A 22,111-nucleotide genomic window follows, 5' to 3' on the forward strand; every position below is an offset into this window, starting at 1 on the left:
CAAACCAGGTCATCTACATTCATGCTATGTAGCTTACCACTGTTCCATGTGTAAATAGGGCAACACTGCCTGTCTGCTTTCTGCCAGCTAGGCTTACCAACTAAATACCTGCAAAGGTTCAGCCATGTCATGGCAGGTGGTGTTTGGAGCATCAGCTTTACTACTTTAACCAGCTCAGTGTATCAACAAACATTGCACTAACTTTGGAAATGGTAGTTTATCAAAGTATGTTGCACACATGAGGTTACCCACAGGATGAATATTCTCCAACAATTGTTTTTAAGTTTTAAATTTTAAGGTTCCTAACTTTGAATGAGAGATATAAACATTGTGACTTCAGCCAGGACAGCATTTTTAGTTTTGTGCCATATTGATACAGTCCTGTAAAAAGGAACAGACATCATGCTGTACTATGATTAGTCTCAAAGAAACACCTTAGCAGTCCACACAGGATGTTATGCTATTTTAAATATGAGCAGAATAATCAGATAAGTCATTGTGCATTTTAAGTGGGCATGTAATTATCTCTAAGGTCAATGGCCTGCCATGAATATATTACGAGAAATAAACATAGATTCTACCATTTAAACATTTAAATGTCAAAGAAGACTTCACCTGCCCATCCACCAATGTAATGCTAATGATAATTATATAATGATAATACATAGGTAACCTTTTTTAAAGCAATGTTACAAAGAAACCCCATCAAAGATTAATTCATTTTTTTAATCTGTTTACCTTTGAGGTTACATTTAAATGTTCAGATTTAATATTTTGGTGAAAAGCTCCACTGTAATGAAAGGTCAAACGCTGTCTTTGATCTCTTCACTTTTTCCTACATTGACATTGTTCTCAATACTGTTTTCCTTAATTCAGAGTCTAATCAAGAAATATTTCTCTACCCTCCCCCATCCCATTTTGTTTCCCCAGGATGGTTCCAAACAGAGGCAGGTGAGGAAAAAGACGGTGTCTTTCAGCACAATGCCAAGTGACAGGAAGATCAACAGCACAGCTGCTTGCATGGCCTTCATGATGGAGGGTTGTGAGATGAAGAAGGTGCGCTCCAACTCACGCATGTACAACCGATACTTCCTGCTGGACCCAGATATGCACTGGCTCCGCTGGGAGCCATCCAAGAAAGACTCAGAGAAGGCCAAACTGGAGATCAAGAGCATTAAGGAGGTCCGTTTGGGAAAGAAAACTCCTGTTTTGCGCAGCAATGGTCTCTCAGACCAGTTCCCTGATGAGTGCGCCTTCTCAATCATCTATGGGGATAACTATGAGTCATTAGACCTTGTTGCCAGTACTGCAGATGTTGTCAGCACCTGGGTGATGGGCCTGCGGTATTTGGTGTCTTATGGCCGGCACACTGTTGACATGGCGGAGCCCAGCCAACCAAGTCTACGAACATCATGGATTGGCTCAGTGTTTGAGCTAGCAGATTCAGAAAAGGAAGGGCACATAGATTTGTTTAGGGCCACCCAGATAATCAAGGGGCTCAACCCTGGAATGAAAGAGTCAAGGATAGAGTTGAAGTTCAAGGAACTCCAGAAAGCTAAAGACCAATATGGAGAGGCAATAAACATGGACACCTTTGTGGAGGCCTATTGTGAGCTCTGCACACGGCCAGAAATTTTCTTTCTACTGGTGCAGTTCTCCAGTAATAAGGAGTATCTGGACAGCAAAGATTTAATGTTATTTGTAGAGGTGGAGCAGGGTGTAGAAGGTGTAACGGAGGACATGTGCAGTGATATTGTTCATAAGTTTGAGCCATCCGCTGAAGGTAGGGAAAGGGGATACCTCTCCATTGACGGCTTTACACACTACCTCCTCTCCTCTGAATGCCACATCTTTGACCCACAGCACAAACGTGTGTGCCAGGATATGACCCAGCCTCTGTCCCACTACTACATCAACTCCTCACATAATGCCTCCCTTCTGGAAGACCATTTCTGGGGTTCGTCAGACATCAGCAGCTACATTCGAGCTCTGAAGATGGGCTGTCGCAGCATTGAGGTCATTGTTTGGGATGGCCCTGATAATGAGCCAGTGGTATATGTGGGTAGTTCTGTTGCATCACAGCTAGCTTTCTCTAAAGTCCTTGACATTATAAACCAATATGCTTTTGAGAGCTCTGAGTATCCCCTGATTCTCTGTGTGGTGACCCACTGCTGCATCCCACAGCAGAGGGTCATGGCACAACATATAAAAAAGATTCTTGGCGACAAGCTGTATGTGAATCCCCCAAACAAAGAGGAAAATTATCTACCTTCCCCTGAGAAACTCAAAGGAAAAATCCTCCTTAAGGGTAAGAAGCTTCCACCCAATTGCGTAGATCCTGAGGGAGATGTGACAGATGAAGAGGAGGGTTTGGAAATGTCCCGAAGATTCGGATCTGATGAGAAGGACCAACTAAATGGCTTAGGCTTCAAGAGACTCAGACTGTGCAGGGAGATCTCTGATCTTGTTTCTCTCTGCAAATCAATACAGTTCAGGGACTTTGAGTTCTCTAAAAGGGACCAAAAACACTGGGAGATTTGCTCTTTCAATGAGGTAGATGCAAACAGGTTTGCCAATGAGTTCCCAGAGGAATTTGTCTGTTACAACAAGCGCTTTCTCTCAAGGGTTTATCCCACACCTATGAGAATTGATGCCAGTAACATGAACCCGCAGGATTTCTGGAAGTGTGGCTGCCAGATTGTGGCCATGAACTACCAAACCCCAGGCTTGATGATGGATCTCAACCTTGGCTGGTTCAGGCAGAATGGAAACTGTGGGTATGTTTTGCGGCCAGCCATTATGAGAGAGGAGGTGTCCTACTTCAGTGCCAATGCACGGGACTCCCTGCCAGGGGTTTCTGCACAGCTTCTTCACATCAAGGTCATCAGTGGGCAGAATCTGCCCAAACCTCGTGGCTCTGCTGCTAAGGGTGATGTGGTGGAGCCCTACATATATGTGGAGATCCATGGCATCCCAGCTGACTGTGCTGAGCAAAGAACCAAGACTGTGTCCCAGAATGGCGACAATCCTATTTTTGATGAAAGTTTTGAATTCCAGATCAACTTACCAGAATTAGCAGTACTGCGCTTTGTGGTGCTCGATGATGACTACATTGGAGATGAGTTCATTGGGCAGTACACCATCCCATTTGAGTGCCTACAGCCAGGCTATAGACATGTTCCCCTACAATCTCTTACAGGAGAGTTCCTACTCAATACCACCTTGTTCGTCCATGTAGCCATCACCAACAGGCGGGGTGGAGGAAAGGCACATAAGAGGGGACTGTCTGTCAGAAAGGGTAGGAAGGCCCGAGAGTACACCACCACCAAGACCACAGGGATCAAAGTAGTAGACGAGCTGTTTAGAGCATCCACTCAGCCCCTGAGGGAGGCCACAGACCTTCGAGAGAATGTGCAGGTAAGGTTTTACAGATGTATGTGACAAAACTACTGCTGATATTTATTTGAGTCGCACTGGGTTAGGTAGATGGGACTCCCCTTGTGTTCAGAATTACTGACACCTTATTTCTTCATTGCTGTCTTTTTCCATATTTTTGTGGTGTGGTGTACAACTTGTCACAGATCACTCTTTTATTGGTGTGTTTGTGATCCAAAACTTCTAAGTTCTAATGTAAAATAAGCCTTTTGCACCAATTTAAATGGCACTATGTTTTGTTTTCAAACTGATGGAAGTGTTTCTCATCAGACTCATTACATTTGCCATAGTGGAGAGGGGCTTGGCGCTAATTGTTCTTTATTAATTTATTGAACAGAACAGCAATGAAGTGACAATTACAAGGTTTATGAAAAGTGTAATCATTAATGAGGTACAATTACTGCTCAGGGGAAAGGACTAGGTTGCTAGGCACTTAGTGCATGACTTGAAAACTCCTCAAATGAAGATTAGTAACCATGGAGTATGTTTGGCTGATTACGAGTTGAAGTCTTTCAGTGCAGTTTCTTATTTTGCTGTGATGACTGAAGCAAGGGTCCAAACGTTTTGCTATTTGCTCACCCTACAAATTACAACACGGGAAGAGCCAGTGAGCCTTTAACACATCATGCGTTGTATTTGTGGCTGTCAGTTTTGAGTGGGAAGCTTAGTGCTGATTTTTACTGAGTTTTTTTCACAATATAAATAATCTTGTCATGTACCCTGTAAACTTTCTACTCAGGAAATAATTGTCAAAATTGTGTTTGTTTTAATGTGCTTATGAGTCCCTGAATAAGGACGCATAGAGGCTTAACAAGAGCAAACATGAAATGTTGGTGCCTAAAGATATTAAGTTCGTGTTCCACACTGTTTTATTTGTCAAGGTCATAAATTCCTGTCTAATGGCACAGCAAACAAAAGGCCAGGTCGAAATAAATATGCACAGATGTGATTGTGTGGCATGTTGTCGTGCATTTCTAAGTTGTAGAAACAGGCGTGTTCTGAAAGCAAACATCATTTTCATCTCCAATGCCCCATATGTAAAGAAATGTGTTTGTGTTCTGATGATAACATTCATTCATCATCAAGTGTTGAATCTGCAGACAAATCATATACAGTACCTCTTAACTTTTATAAAACTAAAAGTCAACCAAAGTTTAAGTGGAAGTAGTCACAGGTAAGGCCTGTGTCAGAGTCATATTTAAATATTGTGGCTTTGAATCATCTGGCCTTCATAGAACAATGTCAGTGGATTGACAGATAATTGAATTAACCTGATCAAAAGCCCTGTCGCCAAACCACCCCATCCTCAGGTTTGAAATGGAAATGTGTCTTTTTGAAAAGCAAAGATAAAAGTTGTTGAAATAAATGAGAGGTGAAGTTGAGAGGAAGGCCTTAAAAAAGGACACAGGCGGAATAAGGCCTTAGCCTTTTAAATGTGAAACGTACACAGATGTCAATGCCTTGCAGAGAGCCCAGTTGTGTGGAGCCTGTTGCCATGGCTCCACGGAGGGGAACAAGAGGGCCGGTGGCCAGCAACTTGCAAGGTGGCAATCAGTCTGTAAGCGTCTGGAAGCCAACTTTAAATATCAGCGTGAGAGAGACACGTCTTTTGTGTGTCCTCACAGTGTTTTTGTTGAGCCAGAATTTGTCCTAACAACTTAAGCAAGACATGCACGCACATTACTGCAGATACACGACTCTTTCAAGCACTTCTAAGATTCCTTTTATCCTTGATCAGCAAAGCTTCCAGGTGGCCCACTTTGAATAACTAGAAAGAGATGTCTCTTTGACCATTTTAAACACTGGGGACATCCATGGACATTAAATAGAGGGCAGATATGATAGGTTGTCATACTTCACATGAATCTGGGCAGCAAATCAATTATTTCTATGGGAGACTTAAATAAAGCAATTTCCTGCCCCTTGTGAAATGTTGTTGGGGCAGGAGGAGAGCTGCCCACCTGGAATTACTTTTTATTTGCTGAAATGTGAGTGTGCCATCACAGGCCCATTGACCACCACTCAATGCTGAAGAGAGTGAGGCAGAGGAGAGAGTAACACAGATACAAATCAGAAAGAGAGAAAGAGAGAGGGAGGGGACATAAAGAAACAAAAGCAGTGTTGTACATGGACACAGAGCTCTCATTTGGGAATGCTACAGGGGGAGGAAAGAGGGGGAAGGAGTAATTAAAAACACAAGCCTCTCATTGGCTTTTGTAACACCATGGCTTGAAACAGTGTGGCTTTTATAGCATGACAATTATTGAAAAACATTTAAGCATGTGGTCCCTTCCACACATGCGTGCAATTATACAAGGCATAATGAATGCTAATAACTTCAGCTTAGACCACACTGAGACATAAGCCCATACATGCTTACAGTTCACACACGGTCATCGCCACACACTGGTTGTTCAATCCAAAGCCCGAGAGCTCTTCTCCTTTCACCATTGTTGTGTGTTTCTCCATGGCCCGGAGGTGTAGGTGAGGTTCAGCATACAGATGCGGACTGTGTCCCCCGGCCTATCTCCTGATCTGCAGGAAGGTCGGCCCCCACAGTGTCACCCCATCCTCTCAGGTAGAGCGTGGTGTAGCCTGCAGAGACAGCTGGTTCCCACACTGCACAGTGTGTGGAATGATTTACAACCAGCAGTGGCTTGTTCTCTTTCCTTTATTTCCTTAGTCATGTTCAGGGATGGGAATAAAAAAAAAAGATATTAAATTGAGGGCCACAAGGTTAGTGTAGTGGTTAGCACTCTTGCCTTTGCAGCAAGAAACAAGGGTCAGTATAAGGGCCTTTCTGCATGGAGTTTGCAGGTTACTCCCCGTGTGTGCATGGGTTTTCTCCGGGTTCTCCGCTTTCCTCCCACAGTCCAGATTAGGCAAATTGGACACTCTAAATTGGACGTAGCTATGAGAGTGGATGGGTACACACAGGGGTGTACCCTGCCTTTAACCCCTATGTCAGCTGGACTGACATAGGGCACTCCTCATGTGGAGGATCAAGCGGTAGAAAATGGATGGATGGACTGGTATTTAATTGATACCTAGAATATTAAGTGATATATGTTGATAAACAAGTATCAATCAGCGTCTGGACTAGGCTGTCTGGTTTTATTTGAAATGTGGATATTCATTCAGACTTGGGGGCAAAGGTTGAAATGGAAACTGAAAATCTGTTCAGTTCAAGACTTACAGTCTAGACATCAAGCGAGTCCATGTGGTTGTTTACTCTCCATCTGTCATGGCAGAAAAGTGCTCAAAAGTCTAAATTTAGCATTATATATAAACGTGTATTTGCAAGTAAACGGGGTAACACTAGCATCCTTGCAAAACAAGGCAAAGCTAATGTTACTGCTGTTGCTAATAGAACTGCAGTTTTCACTGTGCAGACAGAAGGTCTGCCCTCTAGTGTAGATGTGAGAAAGTAGCTCTCCACCCACTGTATCTCTGCTTTTAGGCGTCCTCTGTAAAGGTATTCCTCACAACATCACCAAGTATCTGTATTGATAAGCAGTATTGGTATCAGTGTCATTTTTAGTAATGATACTCATGTTCTTTCCTCATTTTTCATCTCTTAATCTCTTTCATGCTCTGTTCCATTACCCTCCACTACCCCTTATCGCACGTACTCTTCTTATGTTTTTGCAGTTCAGTCTCAGCTCCTGCTTGCGCTGCTTCTCTTTCACTGTCCCTTTCCTTTTCTCTCACACCATTTTTTTCCTCACACTTTTTTTCCTCGCTGTCCCTTAACCGACCAAACTGATGTGTTGCTATGAAGACAAAATGCTTAAAATGCCATTCTTGGCAGAGGAATGGAATACTCTGAGAGACAGTCGCCGTGTTGCTGGAGCAGCAGACTGTGAATCCGCACAGTTGGACTGGAAACTGGGTCAGCAAAGGTGAAGAGTGAGCCGGAGGGAGAGAAGTGACACGGGCAGCATAGTCCAAATTAAATTGAGTTGAGGCTGATAGACTGCTGTTGAACGTGGTGATGCTACACTCAATCAAGTCATCAAGTTGATTTGGTCAGTGAGGAGTTGGTGGGGGGAGTATTACTGACTAGTTTACAATGCAAAGTGTGAGGTTATGTGTACCTTTTACATTAAGAGTTATGTTTATTTTCTTACGCATTTGCGTTGGTTTTCCTTTTAGGTACTATGGCTTCCTTAGGTCGATTAGAAACAATAAATTGTCCATTAAATGTGAGTTCAACTATGTTGACCAGTGTCTGCTGAGATCACCTCCTGTTTTTCCCGCTTTATCATTATATAAGTATAAGCTGTGAAGATACTGGATGGATGATTGACAATAATAATACAGTTTACAGTTAAATCATAAACAACTAGAATACAGAAATCACTGTATATTTTCTAAGGTGGATAAAGCTCGTCATGAGCTCAGAGATAAAGCCTGTGTCCAGCTTTCTATCAATACGTATCTGGTACATGCGGACATAGCCAAAAAATACTGAGGTATAATTATTAAGCCCTAAATTGCAGTGATGACAGCGATGCAGAGACCTGACCGGACGAGAGTAAACGCTAAAGAAAAAAACACGTTGGAAATGTGACAAGAAAAAAAAACGAGACAAAATGCTGGCAGATTTATTCGCCGCTCCTCGTTATTTGACAGATGATTTCCTCCAAAGTGATTCATAAACTCCACAAATAAACACACACTTCACCATGTGGCGCAGAGGAGCTCAAGGTTTGAATCACTAACCTTGTGATAAGTGGTGGATTTTCAAATGAACAGCAGCGGCCCCTGATAAAACGTATGATTTGCTATCGGTGCTACTCTGCTGTCAAGGCTCCAACCCTGACTTCTCCTTCTTGTCTTTTGCGTAATTTACCTCTCGCTCACTGGGTTTTGTTTGTCCGTGATTTTTATCACCACCAGACTGTGGCATGATTATTTATTTTATGTTTTTTTTTTTATTGTTTTTACTTGCGAACATTGTTTGGGGAAAAACATCGTCAGGATTGTTATATAAATAAGGCTTCTATTGTTGCTATTGTTACAGTCGACATGTTATTATAGAGCAGCATTGAATAGATGTGCAGTGATCCGTGTCACAGCGCGAGCGCAACATGGAAAATGTTATCGTCTTTAACATAAATATTTGTAGTAGCGACCTAGATATGAAGATTTCACATATGAAGAAGGATGAAGGAGAAAACTTGAAAGTTAACTTATGGGAAACAGATTTTTGCAGATTTTTGTCTCCTTCACAAAACACTTGTTAGTATTTTATCTTGTTCGTGGTCTGATGGTTGAATTATCAGCGCTCTGTTTAGATCTCCTCACTCAAGGTCCTTCCATTATAAACCTGATGATTTGACAATGACCTAGTTAGTCCTATGTAGTTATACAGAGAAATATAACATTTATTGTTCATAATGATTGCATTTTTTTCCCACACGTCCACACTGTACTTATATAACTATCGCTCTCTGTGGTTGTTTTCTTCCCAGAATGCCTTGGTGTCCTTCAAGGAACTGTGTGGCCTGACCCCGGCGGCCAACATGAAGCAGTGTATCCTCACGGTGTCTACATGGCTGATGAACAGTGAGCGGTCACTGAGGGTCACGGTGGACCTGAGCGAGGCCTACCCCACCATGGAGGCTCAGGGTCCGGTTCCTGAGCTGCTGCGCAAAGTGCTCACCGCCTATGACATGGTGAATAATCCACATGCACATGTACCAGAAATGCAATGGTTTCATACTGAAACCTGAATAGTTGTTGTGGATAAATCTGAATTTTTGTGTCAAACGTGCATTTTTTGCTGTGCGGAAATATGAGTTAGTGCAGGACACGCCTTATCTCAGCTGGTCGTAGGAGCACAGAGGGGTCAGACGCACAGGCTGGCAAAGAAATGTCTCTCTGTTTGCAAGAACAACATTATGCCTGACTGTACAGATGAGTCTACTGTCAGCGTATCTGTGCGTCTCTGTGTGTGTCAAGTGCTAGTGACTGAGAGAGAAAGAAGAGACACGCTCCCCTCCCCTCGTGCAATAAGATAATCACTACGTCAGGGCAAATATGGATATTTTGATTAATAAATGAAGTTGCTCTAAAGTAAACCCTGTCCGTTTCACTCACCGAGCGTTGTTAGTCCATGTCTCCTCACGGCAGCACTGCTCAACTGAATGAGGGAAACTTGGGTGGGAGTTACCTGGCTAAAGAAGATGGAGTTCACAGTCGGATAATGGGGGAGAATAGATTTATGCACTCTGTTCTCTGTGTTGTGAATAAACTGAGAAACCTGCACTTTTGAATTTTCACGGATGTTTAGTTTTCTTCAGTTAGACGGATATCGTGATTTATCTATCGCTATGTGGTTGTCTCGCAATATTGATTATCACAGAATCATTATTATTATCTCATATTATTGGTATTGTGGACCATGTGTCATGTGAGGTACCCTGTGATTCCCAACACGAGTGCTCAGTGTTCATTTTGTGGCATTTTTGTGTCTGCAAATTAGCTGTGAAACTACTGCTGGTCAGACAACAGCTTCCTGCAGCTGAGAAATGTGCACAAATTCATCCTCAAACCACGTCTGAATGTAGTTTCTGTGCATTCAGGACTGTTCCGATCTGTTCTCATTGTGATCAGAGTGAGACATTAGCAAATGAGGTACATGAGAAATGCTTCCCAAGATGGGGAATTGGACACAGGTGAGCAGGTGTTTTGGGAAACAAGAAAGTCTGAGGACATCTGGTGAAGCATGACAGAAGACCAGAGGTCAGCATGTCCAGTGTGTGCCATCTAAGAGCGTTTATTGGCAGAAATAAACCACAAGCGTGTTTGACTAAGTGCATAATTGCTATGAAATCAGTCCTTGTTTTGAGTCCTTGTGGTCGCCATCTTGTGCCATCATGTTCCTACAGTCGCCGTAACCGATGGACCAGCTGCCTTTTACATTTTGAAACTTAAGCGTACTTTACAAACATAGAAGAGATGCATCCTTTCTGGTACGCGAAGGCCACCATAGTTCCCTGATGCATGTGGGAAAGAAGTCACTAATTCTTATCGAGGTTCTGACGGTAATGCAGGGTCAGGCATGAGGCAGGAAACAAAGTGTGTGTCTTGATAAGAGTTTTGAATCATCCCTCTGTGCAAACGATAGTTAGATTTAAGTTTGAGAATGGCTGGTGAAGGCAATCGCACCTCACAGTGCACAACACTGCACTACTGAAGGTTCAGATAAACAAAGCGTTCAGGCTCCGAGGTTTGATATCAGAGGTTTGTGGTGATGTGATAAGCACTTCCTGCACTCGGCAGATTTTCATAGGTGCTGCTCCTACCAAAATGAAAAAGAAAAGCAGATGTTTATCTCGCTCCCTTAATGGTACAGTAGATGACTGAGGTTTCACACTGCTGGGTGTGTTTGACAAGGAATTTAAACGAGGCCCAAACCGCATATTTGACAAGTCAGTCTGTCAAGCTGCAACTGCTCATTGTATAATTTCCCGTGTCCTTCTTCATCCTGCCTCCTCCGCTATAAAAACACTGCATTTCTCACCACTTGACATTGGCACAGCCCAAAAAGAGGGTTTGAAGAACTCTGCCTGTAATTAGTTATCACCCGCGGTGTCTACTCCCCCTCATCCTGCTGCTTGTGAAGCTCAGTGGGAGCTGGTGAAGTGGGTCCCTCACGAGTGAGGAACAAGGTTGTCTAGTTTATGCTGCTGTGCTCAGGTTATCTGCTGGGTTTTTTTTTTTTTCTTTTTTTTTCCTGCTGACATAAGCAGTGACGCAGCGTGCAGCACCAAAACTGAGCTACTTTGGCTTTTACGAGGCCCAGATCAAGCAAGGGGCTTCCTGGTGATGTCAGAGCTACTCTCACGCTCCATTCCACAACATGTTTTCCTCAGACAAGGTGGAAGAAGCCTAGATTATTGTATTTAAGATACATATATCAACCCTTAAACCCTAAAATACCCTTGTTATCTGATTGGATGCTTGTTATTTGTATAAAAAGCTAAGCTATTTTAAATTCATTTTCATTTATTTATTTATTTTTAAATATGCAGTTTATTTTTAATATTTTTTTAATTATTTCATTATTTATTAATTATTATATTAATTCAACCCCACATATGGGCTCTGACCTTGAGCTGATCATATAGTAGCTAAAGCACACTGTGACTGTCATTCTGAAGATCAGTGTGGGCATGTAAACACGTGTTGACGCTGCATGTTTCCATTCGTTCTTTAACCTTTACAACAACATATTTACCCAAAATGCTTCATTAGCCATTGTTTGTGTGTGTCAAAATTCAGTTTGATGTATAATTATAATAAATTATACTTGGGCTTCTTTGTCAACTCAACATTTTGTGCACCAACAGGAAGTAATCTAGGTTCAAGACCCAGTCGCATGGAATCATTTCCATTTAACTTTCGTTATGGCTACAACTGTCAGTGATGATAATGCTGTCGTCACACATTGCTCACATCAATAAATTCTTGGAAGTGTGGGCTGATCGGGTGCGTTTGACACATCGCCTTTGTTAAAGGGACTGTCCAAACTGAGCTCACTCTCTCCACTGACACCACTTCTCATTAGGACTGCAGAGCAAGAAAAGGCATGCACACGCACACACCCACAGTATCAGAGTCCACTTCCTGTCTCCCTGCTAACAGAAGTGTGAAACTTCATTATCTTCCTCCTCACTGCTGCAAGGCAGCTCGAGCCGTTTCACATCAGCCTGTGGGATGATGTTTACGGCTCAGGCGACACCACGCTGTGATGGTCAGTTGCAAAAGTGGAGGTGAAAATAGGCACCTGCATCCGTCCTTGTGGTAACACTATACAGTACATGTACTCCAAGCTCAGCTTCAACTGTTCTCTATGGGGCGGCACAGAATAGTTTTATTTCACTGCGGTGAGCTTGACGGTGATTGGACAAATGCGGCAAGAACATCACTTCCAGGGAAGCTCAGCTTCTCTGGGAGTCAATGGAGGGCTTCTGTGGGTGGGCTTCTTCATGGTAGGAACGGTCTGACGGGTGGAGTCAGTTTTAGATTGACAGCATTGCAGAAACATACACAACAGCGCAGCTTTTTCTGCCTCAGTCCTGTGTGGAGTTTTGCAAGCAAGGTCTGGAGACAAATAGCCTGTCTTTGTGTGTTATTTGCCCGGCGATATGGACCATTTTCATTTTGTACATGTACACTGTAAATAAAAAAAGCTGTTACATAATTATTGAGTTTCCTTGTTCTAGTTGTTGTTCGTTTGCTGAATTTATGAATAAATAACTGGGCCCGAAATGAGCTTCCCCCGTTTTCAAAGACCAGCAGCCGCCACTGCTCTTAACAGATTCAGACATAATACATGTACACATGTTCGTGTATATAATAAACAGATTTTACACGGGTCAGGTTATTACTGTGTAGTTTGTATGTCCATAACAAATGGTGCAGTGAGCGTGGGGATGCTGGAATAAATCATTTATAAGGAGTCTCTCCACATACATAAGTGATTGAAGGGGCTTATACTGAGATTATATGTACAGTGTATAAATTCAGTTAAATTAGATTAGTAGAGTCCAGTGTACTCCACATGCTCAGACCAATATATTCTCCATTTCTACAGGCTTATAAAGTTGAACACAGCGCAACTGACTTAACCGCCTGCTTACAATTTAACTTTTCCCATGATTGCAATATGAAGTTCACTTGTTCTTTCATGCCAAATGAAAAGGAAATCCCGACAATGTTTTTCGCCCACACGCGGTTAATTGGAAAATATCCACTTCTTCCGACAACGATGATGATGTGTCCCGCAGTTAAAGTAATCAGATGAACACATTTACATAAGAGCTCATTTGGTTGAGGCTTTATTGTTAATGTACACATAAACAAAAGCCCCGGCTGGTGAAAGGGTGGAATTGGTTGAAGGTTACAGCCTAACAAGAGACACCTCACTTTCATTTTTTTCCCGTAAATTTTTCATTTTGCTCCTTTTTTTTAAAACTATATGAAGTTCCCATGTGTTTGGCCTCATCCCAGCTCTGCATGACTCTGCTAAGATGCAAAACTAACTCCATGTATCTTTGTCTTCTAGATGATCCAAACCACCAGGACGCTAATCGAGTCAGCTGATGTGGTCTACTCCAAGCTCACACAAGCACAACGTGCAGGTATGCTACATCACAGGAACGTGCCAAAGTTCTTATAGCTGCAACACCTGGAGACAATTTCCTGGCTATCAGCTTGAGATGATTCTGGGTTGTTGTTGTTTTTTTGTTGTTGTTTTTTTTTCAAATGTAGGACACAAGCCAGAGAAGCACACAATAGACTCTGCAGTGAGAGAGAGAGATGACTCACAACTCAAGGCCAAGCTTTGTGTTAGTCAAATGGAATTATGTCACTTGCTGTCATATCTTCATATGTTAGTCTGGAAAAATAAGATCATAAGACACAAAACAAAATAAATTCTGTTTTGGAGAGGACTATTTTCAGCTCCTCTGTTTTGATGAAAAACCGTATGATTCATACACTATTAGACCTTGCATCACGTGTTATGTGCCACATCCTCTTATCTAATAGAATTAGTGCAGTGTGTTCACTCCAGCAGCGTCTCCGTCGACAGCAGCTGTTGATAGATTGGGTCATTATCAATGAGTTTTCACCATATCGTTATCATGTCATTGAAAAGGTGAAGAAAAAAGAAAAAGGAAAAATAAATCTGGCAGCCACACAGACTGAGCTGCGGGAGGAAGAGGACATCGAGTGTAAACGTCCTTTGAGAAGGAGAGAAATGAAACGAAAGGGGAGGGATGACAAAACACAGAGAAGGGGGGTGAACCTAAAGTATCTTTGTTAGAATTGTGTTTTTCAGAAGAGAGAATAAAATTGACCTTAATAAGCTCATTAGGAGACAAATGGCTTTAAATGAAGAACTCAAGTGGCCGATCTTCTCCGGCCTATTTGACATTCGGCACTAATTGCCTCTCATTTGTTTTGCTTCTTCACCACTCAGCAGTTAATCCGGTGAAAAACCCCTGTTTAAATAGAAGCACGTTGGACATCTCCATTGTAACGTGTGAGTGAATGGGTGTGATGGCTGCCAACACTGTCGTGTAAAGCAGCCTTGAGTGGTCATCGAGAAAACCAGAAAAGTGCAATAAAAAATACCGACCATACGTACTTCACACTGTACACAGTTGCCTCACAACAAGAAGGTGCTGGGTTTGATTCCCACTCTGGGACCTTGCATGTTCTCTCCATGTCTGCATGGGTTTCCTCTGAGCTCTCCGGTTGATGAATGAATGTAAGTATGTTAGACACATTCTGTGAGGTTGGTCCCTTCAGTCGCAGCGGCTCTGATCAAACCCTCCGTCTGACCTTGTTGTGCAATTTCAGTTGTATTATGACAATAAGGATCCTTTATTGTCCGGGATTGGTCTTGATGGCCAATCACAGCTTCCCTTCCCTCTATCCGCTCCATGTGACTCTCTGTAGCTGTGTTATGAGTCTCAATGTCCTCTGGCAACATTGCTGTGCTGCACACAGGAAGTGATTTGTATGTACGCCATGTCTGACAGAGGCAAGGTCGAAACACAGCGGCATCGTCGCGCTAGTTAATCAAGGTGGCTGCAAACGGTTGGAGTTATTATTGCAACTATGTGGTAGAGGGGCGGTGGGGGTGTGGTCATGTACAGGTGTCGTTTACAGTAACATAAGTCATGCACTTGCAGTTTAAGTTCCGACAGAATGGTGCAAATAAAAACAATAGAAGAAATACCATGTAACTTCTCTGCATTAAAGTATCTTAAAACAGCAGTGCTACTGCCCGCCACCATTTAACTTTACATTTAAATTGTATGCTCAATTACTAAATATTAAATGTCTTTAATGAATGAAATGGACATGAAATAGACAATGAATGGACAATGAAATAGAATAAGTTATTAACAGAAAACATTGTACACTAATCTACACTATTTTACTGTTGCTGTGGGACGATCTTTCACATTTAATACATTATTATAGATATTTGAATTACTTTGTAGCCCTATGTCAGCTGAGATTGGCACAGCGACCCTCATGAGGATAAAGCTATAGAAGATGGATGGATGTTTATAATAGTAGAACAATGAAACACAACTGATATTTTAGAGCTTTTGATGTTAACATTCTTGCCTTTTTATCTCTATGAGGTACTTCCAGTTTCCTTAGCCAATCATCATTACTTATGCAGCTCCTGCACGGCTGTGAGAGTTTGGCTGGATGAAAACAGCTTCAGTGAGCTTAATTATAGTAACGCGCTGCATTTTATTGTAATTAGTTCAATTATTCCGTTACCGCAAAAAATAAAGCTGTTTATTTTAGCACCAGCTAATGTAGGTCTTTTGTTATTTGATCGAGAGACCCCTAATGGCAGCAATTGCATACTGTGCTTTTAAATGAACGTTAAAGGTTTATATGTTTGTATAATTTTGGGCAGAAACACGGGAAGCCATTTTTACTTTGTGCATGCAGATGACTCCAAAGTAAACTTGGGAGATTTGCTCTCTGGCACATGGCAGCCCAGTATCCTGAGGCTGATAAGCCAATTTAAGTCCGCTATGCCCACATGCCCAGCACAACAAGCCCGAGCTGATATTTGTGCCGTGCAGTTACCAGGGGTGTGTTTTGAATGGCTTAACTGTCCCTGGGCTGCACGGTTCCCGCGCTCAGAGCTGAAGGCATCTTCAAAGGCGATGATTGGGGAAGTTTAGCTGAAACCTCACACGACCAAAGGCTGATGCTTTACTCACTGCTGCTGCCAGGGGAAGACTTTGTTTCTCCCAAAAAAAACAAAAATAAAAAGGAAGTTACAGTGAGAAAATCAGCTTTGTTTTGTGATAATTCAACTTATTTTCAAAGGGCTTCATAAGACTTTTCTGGAGAAGCGAGCGCACTGTAATCCTTGGAATCTAATTAAAGTGAAAACATGGAAGTTCCTTCATTGGCAGTTACGAGTTTACCACACGAGAGCAGGATTATGTAAGAATGATGGATACAATGAGGCTGAGGGCTGGAGCGACAGCGCTGAGGGGCCTCAGCTGCATGCCAAACATAGCACTTCCCCATATCGCCTACTCCCACTCCTCTGCCCCCGGCACTAACACACATGCCTCAATCTAAGCCACCAACCACTGTATATACATACACACATGATTCTGTGTCTTTTCAGTCGTGCATCCAGACATTAACTGCATTTTGAATTAGTGAACGCAAGAGATCACGTCACGTCGTCTCACTGCAGATTGCCGGACAACACCGATGACCAAATTCCAATTTATGAGAGGAAGAGGAGCTGTGGATTCTGACCTATTGCTGATTGCATATTACCTATTTAAATTAGTGTTCACCTTGTAGGCCAGTGGGAATGTATGGTCTGAATTAATAGTAGCTCAGAATGCACCACAGCAGTTCCTCACATTATTTAAGGGTGTGAAATGCAAAAACCTGGGAGGGAAGGAGGGAGAGAGGGAGGGAAGGAGGAAGCCGGCAAAGCAAACAGGATCGTGATAACAACCACACGCACATGTGTGTCGGCCATGCTAACAAGAAAACAGGCTTGTAACGTTATGTATGCATCAGATTATGTACAAGTCCAGGAGGAAAAAAGCTTTCTTTTTCAATATAACTGGAGGATTGGCTTCAGCTGGAGGGTTTGAACAACTTTATGTCACTGCTGAGCGACTTGCTGCATTAAAATTCAACATGTATGTATATATATATATATATATATGTGTGTTTGTGTGTGTGTGTGTGTGTGAGTCCAGCCTTTCCAGCAGGGAGGACGACTAACCTTTCAAACACTGAATCATTCTTAATTAGTTTATTTCAAGGCATGTTCTTGTTATTTCTGTTTTGTTATTTCGCTGCACGAACGTATGTTTCATTTGACTATTTTATCATGTTTGAACTATGTAAACCTCTTTAACGCAACAGACCGACCACTTTTCAAAATGGAGGCTCATTAACAACACACGGCGGAGGAAGGAGTGTTACGTCACTCTGTGATAACTCCTGCTCTCTTCTGTATCGTTACATTATGTGATATTAGTTTCATTACGTCTTTGAAAGCTGAGCGTGGCATGTCGAACCTTTTTAAGAATGTGTAACATGTTAAGATTTCTGAAGAAAACATAAATGTTTATCTATGTTATCGTGCTTTTCATAGAGATATATAGAGAGAATATAGGAAATTATAATGACGCCTGATACAAGACTTTTAAATATTCCATATTAATCTGTTCTCTTTAATGCACTAATTATTTTTCCAATATTATTTCCGACACTCCTGTACTGCTCCTCTGCTCAGCGTGCTCTTTGTCCTCTCCATCTGCTTCCTGTCTCATCAGGTGTCGGTGGCAAATGCTGGCACACACGCACACACGCACACACACACACACTGTAGCTTTAACAGGGTAATTGACTGCATATTTTAAAGTGAGTACATCTGACCGTGTTATTTTAATAGTGTATTTTAATTTATCGTGCGGTGTAGTGCCTTAAACAAAATCACCGAGTTGCTGGAGAGCATGAATTATTCATTGTGGCAGTGATATAACTTGACCTTCACATCGCTGAACGTGTGACAAATGGAAAGGTCAAGAGGTCGGAGGTAAGCCACTCCAATTTAATACTACAACCACGAGTCAGAAAGCCCTAAAAAAAATGATGCACCATTTCACATAGAGGAGGCTTTCTTTCTGTCGTCTTTGTGTTTCGCCCGCAAACAGGCTGAACACTGTCATCGCTCTGTCGGGTCGGAAGGCATGAATTTATTTTGATAGACTGACAAAGCACTGAATGTGCCCATCAGAAGATGTCTCATAAGCCACATGACTTCGCACAGGCTGATAAGAACAATGGCAACTGCTACTGGAAACCAAGAAGTCAGAGACGGTAGATTTACAAGGAATTAAAGGTTTTGTCTCCGTCGATGTGGAAGACAAAAGGTATAATTTTGGCTTAATGGCTGTGTGAGAAGTAAAGGGGGGGGAGGAGGGGTACTGTTAGATGATGGGTTGTCAGAGAATGTGCGATTGCATGGGTAACTTTGTCCATTACATTATTACATTCAAGCCATTGTCAAATGAGTTGACTGCTGATTAAAGCTCCAGTATGTAAACCCTCCTTTAGTGTCAAAGACAAAGATAGTTTTTCAGTGGTTGTGATCGAAAGCTGACAAACTGATGTTGTCGTGTGACACACACACACACGTGAGTCAGGACCAAGTGACGCAGTGACGTCCAGGGGAGACCGTATTTATATTTCAATGCTCGACTAGAACGTTTCATTAGTTTGTTCAGAATCTGCTGTTTATCACGGATGATAATCACCTTGCGTGATTTCCGTATTCCTGTAGCAGACTCCGCATTAAAACCACTTGAAGCGCAGCTTCAACTCTTCTCTTTTTTCACTGCGGTGACCTCGACGGTGATTGGACAAATGCAGCATAATCCTCACTTCCACGGAAGCGCAGCTTCTCTGGGAGTCAGTGGAGCAGTGGGCGGGGCAGCTACATCCTCACGCTGCACACAGGAAGTGATTTATTTAATGTAAAGACCGACAGAGTGTGAGTAGAGTGGAGTGAAGTCTACTGCAGTCATTCATCAGTTTGACGGGATAAATGCTGCAAAACAGTGTCCGAGTACGCCATCGCCAATAGTTACGCACTGCAGCTTTAAGGCACTTGATTAAATCAGACACTTTTTGCCCTCGCCGCTAACATTGTTCTCACTGTGCTGGGCTCATCAGCTGAATGCTGTTGTTGTGACAAAGCCGTAATCACAATGACACGCAGGCTGCAATCAGGAATGAGCAACCTGACTTAACCTTGTGCCTTTTAATGTTTTAATCCGAGCAAAACGAAGTGACTTGGCACATTGGGCGTCACAATAATGGTCACAAGAACGGACAGTTTTGAGCCGCTGTGGTTGTTGTTTCCCAGCAGCCCCACCTCTGTCGCCTCTCTCCTTCCTGTGTTCAGTTTATGCCAGGTCATTATTGCAGCTAATCAGTTTGATTTGGGCAGTGAAGCTGACGTGTTGATGAGGATGGAGAGGTGCTTGATGGTCCCCCCTGGGCACTATTGATGGCTCCACATCACACACACCGCTAATGGGGGACCAGACGGACAGCTGGGATACACACTCTGGCACATCCAGATGCGACCACTGTGTTCAATGTGTCTCTGTGTGTACAGTATACTCCTATGAGTCTGCATGCAAATCTAATCTGTGAACTCCCACTCTGTCTCCTAACCAGCCTCTGCTGCCCTGGATGTCATAACTTAGTGGATTTCCTTCAGTGAGCTTGTCTGTCATCAGGAAGACTGATTTTCCGATGCCATTATAGAGGATACGGTGCCTGAGAGACAACTCGGGAATTAATTAAGCCATTTATACAACATCTCTGTGCTTCTGAGCGTCTCTTTTGTTTTTGTCTGAGGCTGTGAGGCATTCATTGGTCTGGCTTGACAACAGCATTGACAGTATTAAAGGTCCAGTGTGTGAGAACTGGTGACATTTAATGGTAACATTGCGGCTTGTAACAAACACAGGTCCTCCCATTTTCCAAGCACGTCAGGGAGGTTGTTCTTTGTTTGCATGTTGATGTTCCACTTTCGTAACACATATCCTGACTGGCTTGTCCCTTTGGGCTGCTACAGAAGGTCAAGCTCAAGGTCGCCCCTGTTTCCCAAAGTGCTGTGCATGCTTAAATAAAGCAAAAATGTTACCTGCACCCACATCGAAATAAGTGTAAGTAAATATCAAGCACAACTGGGACTAAAAGCCAAATAAGAACATATTGAGCAAAGAGTTGGAACTCTGGGCAGCTCACACAAAGGTTTCTCTCAGATACTTGATTAATGTTCCTAAGTTACTAGAAGTTTTTTTATTATTATTATTATTATTATTATTATTATTAATAATAATAATAATAATAATTAAGTCAATATTTGATGTACTCATTTTTATTTCATGTTAATATAACTGTAAATGAGAGTGCTGTTATATTATCAAATATATTATCAAATGAAAGAGGGATGATCATTAACCGCTTACTAGATTGTCAACTATTTTGATTATTAATATTAATCGGATTGAGTGGTTTTGTTTTTTAGAAGCTGCCTGATTTGTGTAGCGTTTCAAATGTTAATATTTTCTGCTTTTATTTGCTCCGACAATACGTCGATAATATAATCAACAGACAAATTGATTGTGAAGATAGTGGTTATTTTGTTGCCGTTAATTCACTTTCTGCCAATAAATTATACCCAGTGGATCTTTAAAGAAGGCTCAGGGAACAGGCTGTCTCTCTCGGCAAGCGCAACCGTACTTATTAATGCAGAGCTTCTCTGGCTGACAACTGTGCTGGCTTGATTTGTGGCCACACCGTTCCATTTCCGTGGAAATCCAGGGGATAAAAAACATGTCCCTCTCTTTGTCTCCCTCGGATTTTCACAGAGTTAGTGTTCTCCCAGCCTCTTCAGCAGCTGGAAAATCTCTCTCTCTGTATTTTCAGTCGTGATATTGTGCTCAGGCTTTGCAGCGTGTATGACTCGACACTAATGAAACGCTGATGTGATTGTTTCTCTCCCTCTCACCTCTTTGGCTTCATCATTTCTTTTCATCACATCCTCTTTGGAGATTCAGATTTTTCTCTGTCTCTCTCTCACGCATGCTCTTTGTCCAGGCGTTATTTATTTGGAGCATAAGAGATGTTGCTGCAGCTCTTATTACAAAGAGGGGGGGGGGACCCTCTCTACTCTCTGCAGACTGTAAATCCAGACGGATGCTTTTGTCTGTGTATGTGTGTCTACTCTACTGTGATATAGTTTTGTCCCCCCTCCGTCTCTCTGTTGTTCAAAGCACTACATTTTCTCTTCCTTCAAGTCTGCTACAGGGGCCACATTCTGTTTATTGGCTCGGATTTCAAAGACTTTAAGTGACAGTAAAGAACAGCAACTGTGGGACTGTTAGAGGGAGGAAATGCTCGATAATTGGTAAATTAAATGCTTGAAGAGGCCGTATTGTGACAAGCCGCCACTAGCTAATTTCATCTCTTATTCGGCTCCGTGCCTGCCTCTCTCCCCAAGTCCTGTGATCAGAAACCACCGTGGCTCAGCTCAGCTCTGCAGCAGCAGCAGCAGCAGCAGCAACAACAGCCCATAAACTACTCCAGATTACAAGATCAAATCAACCCTGAGCTCTGCTAATACAACTGTAAGGCTCAGAAACAGAATAAGCCTGTATATGAATTTACAGAGGCCGTCGGTATGAACCGATGTTGAATGGCTTTTCCCGCATAAACCTAATGCATACAACAACAAAGAAGAGAGAGAAAGTGGCTGCGAGAGTAAGGAATAATAAGAGAGAGATGAGAGAGAATGTTTACATCCTTTCTGGTATGTGAAGGCCACCGTACTTGTCTCACCACTAGACTAATTATTGCACACTGTACCTCGAAACCTTCTAATTTACCCTTTAACACAGAGCTTATCGTACGGACGACACGTTTGCACAAGCACACTTTGCACAATTACCGTAGTTACACGATGGTTTCTGAAGGCTGAGAGGTTGCACGTCAAAGCCAGTTGTTGCACATTGAGAGACAAAGACTTGAAAGAAATGTTATTGTAACCGCAGTGTTTTCC

At 42.4% G+C, this 22,111-nt stretch overlaps 1 protein-coding gene across 1 annotated transcript in view; it reads left to right on the forward strand.

Moving 5' to 3' along the window:
* plcl5 (phospholipase C like 5) overlaps positions 1 to 22,111 on the forward strand; it is a 100,578-nt gene that overhangs the window by 69,097 nt on the left and 9,370 nt on the right. Inside the window, 3 exon segments of the mRNA XM_058653216.1 lie at positions 931 to 3,417; positions 8,913 to 9,116; positions 13,514 to 13,589. Coding sequence (XP_058509199.1) covers positions 931 to 3,417; positions 8,913 to 9,116; positions 13,514 to 13,589 — 2,767 coding nt within the window.

Source organism: Solea solea, chromosome 16 (assembly GCF_958295425.1).
Source record: "Solea solea chromosome 16, fSolSol10.1, whole genome shotgun sequence".
In the NCBI taxonomy this organism is placed as follows: Eukaryota; Metazoa; Chordata; class Actinopteri; order Pleuronectiformes; family Soleidae; genus Solea; species Solea solea.